The sequence below is a fragment of the Poecile atricapillus genome, chromosome Z (assembly GCF_030490865.1).
Source record: "Poecile atricapillus isolate bPoeAtr1 chromosome Z, bPoeAtr1.hap1, whole genome shotgun sequence".
NCBI lineage: Eukaryota > Metazoa > Chordata > Aves > Passeriformes > Paridae > Poecile > Poecile atricapillus.
Window position 1 is genome coordinate 87,033,025 of NC_081289.1, and position 12,466 is coordinate 87,045,490.

Here is a 12,466-nt window from a genome sequence, read left to right on the forward strand (position 1 = left end):
TTATGTGGCACATATCACAAAGGCAATAGGTCCATGAACAGGGTGTACTGGCAGGGCAGAAAAGCACAAATATGATCCGAACAAGGGTAAATTACTGGATTAGATGCCATGTATCTGTGGGGTCAAATTTCACAGTGCCTACTCCTCTCACAAAACAAGTCCACTACACCTAGTAATGGACATAGCCAATGTTTATTTGTACTGTAGTTAATGGTTATGCATGAGTGATCCCATTTACACAAAATCAAGGTGAAGAACTCCGGTATGTTTTAGTCACTTTCAGGACTAGGAAGTCATTACTTTTACACTCTTTTGTTATTATTTGTTCACTACTATTTTCTTGCAGAAAAAGTCTCAGACAACATCCTCTAAATCAGGCCTGTGAAGTGCAACATATCTATGCCTGCTGAATGAAAATATAAGGTACTCTGTCATTAACATGTAAAATCTGGGGATTGAAGTCACATCTGTATGATGATCTGTTTTGGTGGACCACATGTTCTTAAATCCCAGCCTTGCTCTTTTAAACTATTAAATCTGTCATAAATATTTGATGATAAACAAGATTAGAAAAGCAAAATGCAAAATATGAATAGAGGGAGAGCAAATGTGTGATTTAATTTTTAATTAATTACCAGCACCTTACACTAAAGTCTGTTGCCTGTAAGAGGCAAAAATTAACAAATTTCTTCCTCACTACAACCTGATCAAAATGATCAGTATTGCATTTATTTGTATTATTAAAGGAAAATGATAAATCATCTAGAAACAAGAGAACCAGGAAACAAGAAACAAGGTAGAACAGTCTGGTTTTATTACCATATGTAATCAAGAGCTTTTATTTCCCACCTCTCCTCCTTTTTCTTTTCCTTTCCTGCCTTTTTTTTTTCCTTTTACAACCGACATTAAGTTGTGAATCGTATGTTAGGGGGATGTGGAAATGAAGGGAAACTGGTGACATCACAATACTTTACAACTTTACAAATGAGAGTCTGAATTTGTTGCATCTACCAGTGTATAGCAAGGGTGGAAAGCAAAGGCACACATAGGTTCATGAACCCTCAAAACAGAATGAGGGTGGAACTGGGGTTGGGAAAGGATGAAAACAAAAGACCCACCGAATACAAAATGAACATTTCGAGGTCAACCCAGTAACTGCAGTGTAAGTTGTGAAAGCAGATCGCTGCACAAGCTGTTGCCATGATTTTCCATCTCCATGGTTTGGGACAACGTTTTGAGGGATAATATCAAGGGAACTCTTCTTCAGGGGTTGGTGCTTGATAAAAAGGTGTTAAGTTGGTTCTTTTTTAAAAAAATTAGCTTGCTATCTACTGTTTTCAAAGGGTTTTCAGTTTGTTTTTATTAAAACAACAACATTGCTTTGGATACAGATCTATCTACTCCAGTCTGCATAGTTCACTACGGGTGAACAAAACTGTTTCATAGAAGAAGCCATGATGAAATGAAAGAACATGCAAGCACCCTTGTTACACACTTTGGTGTAGACCATCCAGACCTTATATATACCATCTATAAGCTAGTGGACTTTAAATCTGTCTTTTCAATCATTCGGAAACAAAACCAAAACCCTGAAAAACAAATGGAAGTATAAAATTTTAAAAAACAAATTGAAACAGAAACAACCACCTTACTCAAACATACTGTTCAGTAGATATATATATATATATATATATATAAAAAGCTTAGAAGCGATCCCCATCATTTTTCTACAGTATGTTGACACAGTTATTGTAACAGATTAAAAACACAGCTACGTTTTTGCATAAACTGAAAGACTGGAAAGGAACTTACACACCTGCGTGCGCACACACACGCACACACCTGTGCGCACACACACTCCCACACTAGCTACATGCACAGTCACACAAAAGAAACAAAGGAAAAAAACCCCACGTTTTTCCCCAAAGAAGTATATGCAGCATCCTTCTGGAGCAGCAGGTAGCTACAGCAGGAGCCTGCCTGCCTGTCCTAGCTCCATATGCCCTGCGTTCTGCAGGATGTGCGGCTGGGCTTTCTGCAGGGCTTGGCCCCTCTCACCAGTGCTGTCCCCAGGGGATGTTCCAGCTCCATTGACAAGTGTGTTAGTCATTTTCCTGCTGCCAGTGAGAATGATCTCCACACTGACATGCTGTAAAGGGGGAGCAGGAGGTGGGGGAAGGCAGAACCCCCAGCACGGTGCCTTGGGAGCATCATTACCTGTGGGTGGTTTTGAGAGAGGACTTGGCACAGCTAGAAAGTCAAATTTGGAAGGTATGGTGCTAGCCTAATTTCTTTAGGGATGCAGGGTTATGAAAATAACCACCACATTCTTCTTTCAATGTCTTTACTCCAGTTTTTGAAGGGGCTAGGAGGAGGAAGGATCAATAAATATTTGCATTACTCAGAGGGGAAAAAGAAAAAGGTTTTACATACTACAGCTCACAAATATACACAACTGAGGGTGTAAGGCACAAATTTACATGTGGAAGAAAACAGGCTATTCACAGATATATTCCCACGAAAAACCCGTGTGATAAGACCATAATTTATGCATGGTAACAGCCGGCATATTAGCTAGTTCACACTGTTTGAGGATTTTGTTTGCCGTCTCACATGCAAGGTGAAATGAGATGGCACATCACAAGCTGGTGCCTTCACAGAAAGTATTAGCTACTGACAAAGCCATGTTGATAGCAATGGTGCACAGATGTGCAGCTTTTAAGTTTCTCTTGCAGCTGCTTTAGAAGTTATGAACTTGCGGTATTTGTTGCTGTCTTAGGTCAGAGGCCCAGCCAGCTAATTAGCTGAGAGACTTAAATAGATATCCCCTTTTTTTTTTTTTTTCAGCTAACCAGGCAGTCCAGGCACAAAGTTCAGAAATCCAGCTCCAACTTATCTAACTCAGTGAATTTCTTGGAAAAATAAAAGAGTTCTAATTACTCCAGTTAATGGGTTTCACGTTAAATAGGTATAACTTTCAAGGTACTTCTGAAAAGCTGCTCACAGGATGATAATGCATGTCAGTTCTTTAGGAAAAACAAAAGTTGAACAATAAATAAGAGGAGTTACTTGTGTTAACAGTCACATGTTATTCATTAGAAGAGAAGGGTAGCAGAAATCTATGACATAGTTTGCCCAAGCCGGCATTTAACTGCTATGACCAAATGGCTGTAACACTGAAGGGCATCATTTCACAGTACCTGCTAGTGGTAAACTTCTGCCATTGTTAAGTCAGAGTTAGCTTTATCAATTGATTTTTTTCTTTTTTTCTTTCTTTTTTTTTTTTTAATTTTTTTTTTTTTTTTTTTTTTTTTTTAACATCTGTGTGTTTTTTTACATTTGTTTTGCTTTTCAGAGCACTCTTTCCCAGTTCAGGAATGCACTGTGCAGTTAGGGGCAGGGGGTGAAATGTCACAGTCATTTTCACCTGTGTGCTTTTGGCTCAATGTTTTTGATGGAGGGATAGTCTTTTGAGCAAAGAACTGGCAGGTTGTGGGGGTGAATCCTGCAATTGCAAACCTTCAACCATGGGTCATATGGCTCGGGTTTAAAAAAATATTCCACTTTTCCCAGAGAGCAGAAATCCAACACATCTTCAGCTTGCAACAACCATCTTCTCAGAGGAGCGTGTGATAAGAGTTGCAGAACACTGGCTTTCACGGGCAACTTCTGCTTAATTGCCGTCCTCCTCTTGCTCCCCCTCCCCCTCTGATTATGTACACGCATCATTGGGCTTCATGGACGTGGAAAGCGGAGCAAAGGAAGGTTTGGGAGGTACGTCTGGCTTTAGCGAGGGTGTGCGTTTCAAGCCTGACCTCGTCAGTGAGTTGTAGGCAGAGAGACTTGGCTGCCGGGATACAGTCACAGCCTGTGCCTGAGCAGCGTGGACTTGGATGGAGTCCACTCGCTGCGGGGCCGGCGGTGGGTTGTCACCCCGGCCGAAGCTCTGATTGCGAGACAGGTGGGACGAGTTGGAGGAGTTAGTGTTGTTTCTTTTGAGGGTTGATGCCTGATGACTTCTCGTGAGTGAGTTTGTGGGGTAGCTTCTCTTGTAGTCCACGTTGTAAGCAGAGGAGTGCATCTCCAGCCGCTTGCTCAGCCCGCTCTGTGACAGCGAGGCACCTGGGGGCCCCAGGGAAGCCTCCCGCTGGGGGACTTTTGGTGGCATGCTGTCGAGATTTTCCACCAGGTTAACTCCATGGCTGGGGCTTTTGCTACTGAGGTGGTCCTTGATAGTTTTGTACTCAAGGGTGGCATTCTGGTCCTCCACAGACATCTGAGCCCCATCGCTCATTTTTGGCTGGTCAACATACTCATGCTGGTAACCTTGCTGGGCTATGGGCAGGACCACAACACTGGGGATGTGGCTGGGAGAAGCTCTGAGTGGCAGGTCAGTTGGAATCACTGGTGAGGCCATTGAGGGGATATCTTTTGTGCAGGCATTGATGAGATTCTGGTTTCTCTCCCATTCCCTACTGCCTCGGCTGGGCTTTCTCTTCTGTTGCAGGGTTGGGGTGGACTCAGGGGTTGGCAGGGCAGCCAGGTCCAGATGGTGCTGGTCAGCTTTGATTAGCATCTTGGCAGTGCTGCCTGGGGTAGCCAGCTTGCCATTGTGCATTAGAGGTGTGAGGATAGCTTCAGGCTTTGGTTCCTTGGACTGAGCATCCCCAAAGAGGCCACTGAGCTTGGAAACACTGCTCATCGAGCCGCGGCGGGAGTGGGTCAGCTCCTTCTCCTTCCTCTGCACAACAGCCATGTCTCTGCGGCGGTGGTCGCAGATGCAGTACACTATGATTCCCGAAAAGACGGCCCCCATGACAAAAGCAAGAATAACAGCAATGGCCAACAGGGTGACTGGCACCAGCTGATCATGACCTTTCAGGTAACTCTCTCGAATCACTCCTGCAATAGACAGCATACAGAGGTTAAACAAACTAAGGCAAAGGAGGAGCGGGGAGGTGGGGGAGGTTACTTGTCATTAACTACTTTATTCAAAGTTGTGCCCCTGGGAGGTTGCTTTGCAGGGTGATTTCGTTTATCAAAAATCACATGCATGTGATTTTTGTTTATCAGCTTGCTCAAATTTGGAGAAATAACCATGCCAGCTACATCATCCATGTGCAGCCTTCAGCTTTTAGATTTGGACCTGAAGACCACAAAGTTCAGGAGGGAAAAGGGAATTTACTTGCAGGACAAGTACAACTGTTTTGAAAACTTGGCCCTAGGCAATTCACACTAACTTTAGCAGATCTATTAGCTCCCCTCCTTGACATAGTGCTCATTCCTCACCTTCCCCTTTCTAATCTCTCCTAGGCTAATACCATCTTATTTTTACTATGGTAAGTCATTCACATTCAAAAGCCTTTAAAAGGAGAGGAAATAGAATCCTGGTGGATACCAGGGAAGTGTGTCCCACACTGTTTAAGGCTTCTTTCTCTGCTCTTCATTCTGTTATCTTTGTCATGTGTTATATAAGTCACATATAAGTGTCACATGCCTGAGCTTCAGAAGGATGCTTGAGTAACTATGAAAGACAGAGCACAGTATTGAAATTTATTTAGCCTGCTAGATGACTGTCCTTTCTATTTTAATTTTAAAAGTTCTCTCTTTTCTGAACACATGAATAGATTGACCTCTGTGCTGAAGCCGCTGCTTTCTGTTCTAAAAGACCTGACCTAGTGCCTCATCCTGTGGTCAGAGATTACTGTCAAATCCTACTCGGCCATCCAAGCACCCCTTGTCTAAGGAGGCACCTTTGGCAGAGCATTCCTCCTCCATCTGAAGTCCCTAATGCGGTGTTAATGAATACCCTGAATTTCCAAAGAAAGTTTTTTTTTTTCTGGTGTGGGCACCAAGCCAGCAGTACTAATGATACACAAACAAAGAGGCTGTAATTTGGGGTTTTTTTTCCATTTCTGGTTTTGTTCTTACTGTTTGCAAAGAGCAGCCACAGTTTGACACAGAACTGAAGGAACATCTATCTCTCCCACCTCTTCTTCCAGAGAAGGCCCAAGTGCCAGGGGATTAAAAGGTTAAATGCTCTGCACACTCAAAGGAAATGTAATAGTTGTCCTTGTTACAGGAGGGACAGCAAGGCAGAAAACAGAACTCCAAGGCTCTCCTGAGACTTTTTGAGGATACAAAACTTTCATGTTGTTAATCACCTTCTAAAATAAGGTCTTTACATGTTTTTGGCACAGAAGGTAATTACAACCCAGAACTAGAACCAAAATCCTCCTCAGTAAACTGTATAAAAAGAATATTAGTTGCCACTATCTCACAGAAGCCTTTGATAAGTATTCTTGCTAGATATAGTATTATTCCTATTTTTCTGTCCCAAGTTAATTGCAGCATAGGTAGACAAGGGATATTTGTACAAGAGATGAACTTTATATTTAAAAGCAAAACAGCTCTTGAAAAGTAAGTACCTGCATGTGACATGACAGCTGGATGCCACAGAAATAACAGTGCTGTGACAATACAAAAGGTTATGATTTCACAAGGTGAATAAATAGCAAGAGCAGACAATCACTTAAGAAAGTAAGATCTGGCATTCATATAAATGTCCTAATAGTAAAATGCAAGGACAGGAAAATAAAACTCAGAAAACAACATATAATTAGAAAAAAATCTTCAAATTAAGTGCTTCTAAGAGAACCCTCTTTTAAAACCCAGAAGCTTCTTCAGAGGCAGATTCTTCTATTCTTTGCCATCAGCACTTAGCAAGCAGCAGCAAAACCAAGTTCTGTAATTTAAATCCACGTACAAAATTGTTATGTGTAGAAGCAGTTTAGTGGTTACAGCAGAGTCAGCAGGAACTATATTTCACTGCAAAGATGTTGGTCTCTTGTGATCCTTCATCCGCTGATATTTACATGCTAGACTTTGCAGCATTTTGTGGCCAAATTTATTTACACTTGTAAAACTGTTTGCAACGATTAATCAGCGAATCAGATACAGAGTCTTAAATGGATGGGAAGAATGGTGAAGAAGTTAAGAAAAGCTTCACCTTAAAAAGTCTAATTTAATGGATTTCTGTGCACAAACTTGTCATGCGTGTCCCTTTGAGCACTTATCCAATGTGTTTTGCATGGAAAAAACTCAAAATCCCTGCTTAGTGCCTACCTAAGGGTTTAAGCACCTACATGGATCCATGACAGCAAAGTCATATCTTTCAAAAGGCATGTTAATGCTTGAACTTGGGGACACGGTTTAGAAGAGATCATGGTGGTGCTAGGTAAAAGGTTGAACTTGATGATCTCAGAGGTCTTTTCCAATGTAAACTGCTCTGTGACGCTATCGTTCTAGTATTCTTTTATGTGTAGACTGGGAGGAAGAGGCTGGAGTGCAGCCTTCCTCTGTGGGATGGGAAATGGGATTTTTGGTTGATGGTAAGCTCAATATGACTCAACCATGTGCCCTGGTGGAAAAAGGAGCCAACCATGTAAAAATATTGGAATGTGTCTAGAGGAGTACAGCAAGAATGGTGAAAAGACTGCAGGCCACCGGTGATGAGGAATGGCTTAAAATACTTGGTTTGTTCAACTTAGAGGAGACCTCATTGCTATCTAAAACTTCCTCATGGTTTGGAGTGGAGGGGAAAGTGCTGTTACCTCTCTCAGGTATCTGGTGAGAGGATGCAAGGGGAATACCTTAAAACTCATGTCCATGCCTGAAATTTCCTACTGGCTGAGGCAAACTTCAAACTCTGCACTCTCAGTCTTCTGCTTTAGGCTACATCCTACTCTGCAAGTGATAGCCTTAAGCACAAACCTGCATCACTGCATAAAAAAGCAACATAAAATCTTCAGCTATAGGTTACCAGTAGATATCGAAACATTAGCATTCACATCACAAAATTACTACACAGTCCAGACTGCATGACCCTTTGTGTTCATGAAAGGGGTAGTTGAAATGGTGTGCACACTGCAGGTGTTGTATATGCAGAAATTTATGACCATCTTAAAGCATCCTGATTCCAGCTATTTCCTCTTGAACTCAAACCTTCCTGATTTTTATTATGTTTCCTACACTAAAGGATATTTAGCATTAATGGCTTTGCTCTAGGCAGGCAGATCTTCTCTGAAAATAATGATATAATTTATTTTTTATCAGGGATCACTTCCATGTGTCATTATGCAAACAATCCCACTAACTTGGACAAGATTTGACCCTGCATCAATGTCCATGGAATAGATAAAACTAATAAAAATGTAGGAGAAATGCTCAGCATCCTACTGTTAATGACCACAGGGTGGGTGGAGGTGGTCTGGAATTTAACGTGACATAGGCTGATAATTGCAGTTGTTGTCCATCAACATGTCAAACCTTAAGATCATCAGTAACTGCCTGCACAGCGTGGGATGACTTAGGAAGTATGTGATCCCAACCATGTCAAGTTTGAGGCAAACTCTTCATGTCACTTTACAGACTGCATTCTATGTGCTTTTACTTATCCTGCAGTTTTTAAAGAACACTATAGTCCACACGGCAAGTCCAGCATCCTTCATTTGCACTCATTGTTCAAGGAATTAATATGAATGGAGAAAATAATCAGAAAAATGTAGGGTCTACATTTTTGAAAGATAAGTAAAGTATTTGGACTCCCAGCTTTGAGGAAATACCTACTATTAAAAAATCTTACAGCTGTCTATTATCTGACATACTTTTAGGACATCATGTACTAGAAAACTGACTGGGCTGGCTGCACAGAACCAGTAAAATATGTCTACGTATCCTCATATTATATGTATCTTATTTAATACGAAAAATATTATTATATTATATTCTGTTCTTATTATTAATAAAAATATTAATAAAAATATTATTCTATTCACTTTATTCTATTTTAAAGTGTTTAATGTCTAGGACTTCCCTGTTTCTATTATATCATTTGCCAAAGTGGAAAGACATTGCTTATTTCATTTTATGTGATCTGAATCCATACCCCTGACTATTTTCTCTAGTGCATTGAGACCTATCACTTTGGATAACAACAAACTATTCTTTTGAAAAGGATAGTTTTGAGAGAATTATCTGTATCAACATTGTACTCCAGAGACGTGTGGTGGTAAAAATAAAAGTAAAGCTGAAAATGTTACAAAGAAATACATGACATCAAATATTCACATATTCAAGGACCAGATCTTACATGTTGTGTCACTAATGCCACAAACATGCTGACATTTACTGACCTCCCTACACTCCTCCTTTTCAGTTGACCTCTCTCCTTTACAAATCACACCTGGGCTTACAAGTTCAGGGTCTTCCTACCTGTGATGCAATATTATTTCTGGCTACTAAAAGAGTCAGTCCAGTCACCTGATATTCTCCCTTTTCCATGACTATTCTGATTCCCATAGACAACCTGATCCTTCCGCCTCCATTAACTTTCTGTAATTTCATCCCATGTCCTTTTGTCTGCATCTCCTAACATTGCCATTCATTTTCTCAGTCAGTATACCCTGCACTGTAACAGTCTGGAACACACAAAATCACCTCTTCTTACTCATCTAATGAGAGAGAAGACCTGATATGGTATTGTGTTATTCTGCCATGCATAATTAATTCCTCCTTCCAGCAGAGTTTCTAGGTAAGGTACGTAGTTTGGACTGGCTGGTTGTTTAAGAAGACATTCAGAAAAATGTTTCCAGACCTTCATGATGATTCAACTCTGAAATGAGCTAGGGGCATTTATAAATCCCATTGATCTAGCTAAAGGTAGCTGGGGAATGAGCACGGAGATATTACATTTTATGTCAATAATACATATACTATTATTAAAGTTACAGAAGATGGGAAAAGCAGACTTGTGGGAAGTCTCTGGGTAAAAATAATACAGAAAAGACCAGAGATTATGCAAAGATGTAGATCTCCTGTATGCTAGATTGTCATAAGCAGGAAAATGAGGCTTCTTCTTTTCACTAACTAACAAAAGTATTCAGTCTTTTGGGCAGTACATAAGCTAAAAAAAAAAAAAAAAAAGTTAAAAAGCAAGATGTGTGGAGTGCTGAAAAAATTACTGTATGAAAATGCTGATGAAGCTATTCTGGAGATGCTCTGTTCCTTCTAATTCTAATAATAAAGAAATTCCAAGGGCAAAAATGTAATTAAAATGAAATAATCACAAAGGGATTAAGTTCATCATTCTAAAGAATACATAGCATGAGCATAACTGAATAAGAATAATGAATATCAACACAAAAAACTTCATTAAAGAAGGATAGATAAGGGAAGGCATGGAGACTGAACTATTTACTCCTTTTCCTGCTGCTATTTTCAACAAAAATCCCCACTCTGACCTGTAATTAGAAATGTAACAAAGTTAAGGAATAAGTGTTGATCATGATAGAGAAAAGAGGTAAACCGACTTAGATAGTAGACATTTTTAAATTGTCTTAAGGAATTTGTCCCCAGCTGCTTAAGGAGCTAGCCAAAGCAATTTTTAGACATTGTATGGTATCTTGCACAACAATGGAGGAAGTACAAGCATAAAGAGCTCTGGAAAAAGACAAGTATATTACATGCCTTTGAGAATAGCCAAAGGGAGGACCCAACAGAACATAGACCTGCCAGTGCAACCTTTCAAATGGAGATGACGCTAGAACAAGTAATAAAACAATCTATTTTATGAGCACACAAAGAATAAATTAAAAAAACAAAAAAAATTCCAACAAATTTTCCAATAGTAAATCACATTAAACCAGACAAAATTCCTTGCTTGGCAGGATAAATGGCTTACTTTTTGTGGGGAAGGAGTAAGTATGATAGCCTTTGACTTCTCTAAAGCCTTTGACTTATCTTCTCAGTAATAAATGAAAGCAAGCTAAAACCTGCTAAAAAGTTGCAGTTGAAAAGTGCTGATCAAAGGTCTCCCTGCAAAGAGATCTGAAGTAAGGTGCCTGTCTCAGGAGAACAGCAATTAACAGGCATCTGCAGAAAGGAGGCCTCAACTCCAGAGGCTCTGCGTCCTTTTAGCATGTACAGCATAAAAAGAAACATCTCACAATGAAGCCTAAATTTCCTTGTCTCACCTGTGATCCCTGTGTGACACGAATGGCAGGACATCAAGAAAAGCCCCACAGTCTCATTCATTTCAGTCTAAGTTCTGGTGTATGTTGTGCAGTAGGTACAAACTGAAATTCCAGCTTATAACTCTCACAACTCGTTGTTGAATGAAAAAAACCAGCAAATTACTTCCCAGCTGGAACAGCTGGATGAGAGGCTGTTTTAGTGATACAAGAGTTTGGATGCTGCTCTCTTCCACAACCAGGCTGAAGCTGGTAAGGATAACTCACAGGACCAGTGATACCTGGTCTGCCACTGCAAGTTCCCATGTGTGAATAACAGCTAGTTGTCCTGAAAAATAACACCTTTCTGTCTGAGCACTGCATTTTGCTGCAGTGTGGAGACAAAGAAATGGTTTGTGGCTGGCAGAGGTGTGCCCTGGGCGATAAGAAGACCACATGCCAGGTGCACCATGATCACTCTGTGATCACATCCACAGGGAGCTGTCATTGTCTGTCTTTCCAAAGCTGCCTGCAACAGTTGGTAAAGTAATAACCCAAAATGGTGACACACATGAAACTTGAAACACTGAAGTAGGAAATGAAGAATGATGTTTTGGATGGGAAATGAGGGAATTACTATCAGGATATAAGGTAATATTTATCTGCAAACCACACATTAAGAGCATTTAAGGCATGAGTAGGTCGTTGCTGTGTTAAACGTCACCTCTCTAGCTAAATGGGAATAAGCCCACTCCATCTCCAACAGCTACAAAATCACTTGAGACTTTCCACTGAACAAGTCATTGTTCAGAAAGGCACAATGATTTCTTTACTATTGTTATTTAAGGGGAGAACTCAGCAGTTAATTTCATTCTTCAGTGCAAGCTTCTCTGTAGGATGTACAGCTCCCTCGCTTTAGGCTTGCAAGAAACACTGGTAAAAACCTCATTATGAATGGAGGTTTTTATGGGCTTCAGAATATCTTTTTAAAATACCACTGAATAGATTTTCAACACGTGTCTCCAGGTGTTAGAAATGTGTTTACAGGTCTCATGTTGCTAAAAGACTATTTCAGACTGGAAAATCCCTGCAGGTATTAACAAGCTTTCTTCTTCTTTTTTTATCTAGCAATAATAATTTAAAAAAAAATAACCTCCAGAAACCAAAGAAAAAAATCCCCAGACAAATTTATACTGAGCTCTGAGATTTCAGTGACAGCAAAACAGAGGAATGACCAGAGTCTATCATGCACTTCTGAGATCTTATCTCATGTTTTCCTGAAGGAATAATTGACATAAACCAACCACATTATTATCTCAATGACTTGGTGTTTGCCTCTTTAGATGGCCATCTATATACATTTATATACATCTAGATGTATATATATAAACATCTGCCACTATCTTGGAATTGCTTTGTTGAAAACAGTAGGAAAGCTTTTTCTTCATCTTTCTTCT

The 12,466-nt window shown here is 40.2% G+C and overlaps 1 protein-coding gene across 3 annotated transcripts in view; it reads right to left on the bottom strand.

Moving 5' to 3' along the window:
* Positions 1-792: 792 nt before the first annotated feature.
* The window catches only part of SEMA6A (semaphorin 6A), a 118,857-nt gene continuing 107,183 nt past the window's right edge, over positions 793-12,466 (bottom strand). For all 3 annotated transcript variants that reach the window (XM_058827633.1, XM_058827635.1, XM_058827634.1), the window contains one exon: positions 793-4,902. In XM_058827633.1, coding sequence (XP_058683616.1) covers positions 3,713-4,902 — 1,190 coding nt within the window. In that variant the 3' untranslated portion in view covers positions 793-3,712. The remainder of the gene's footprint in view (positions 4,903-12,466) is intronic.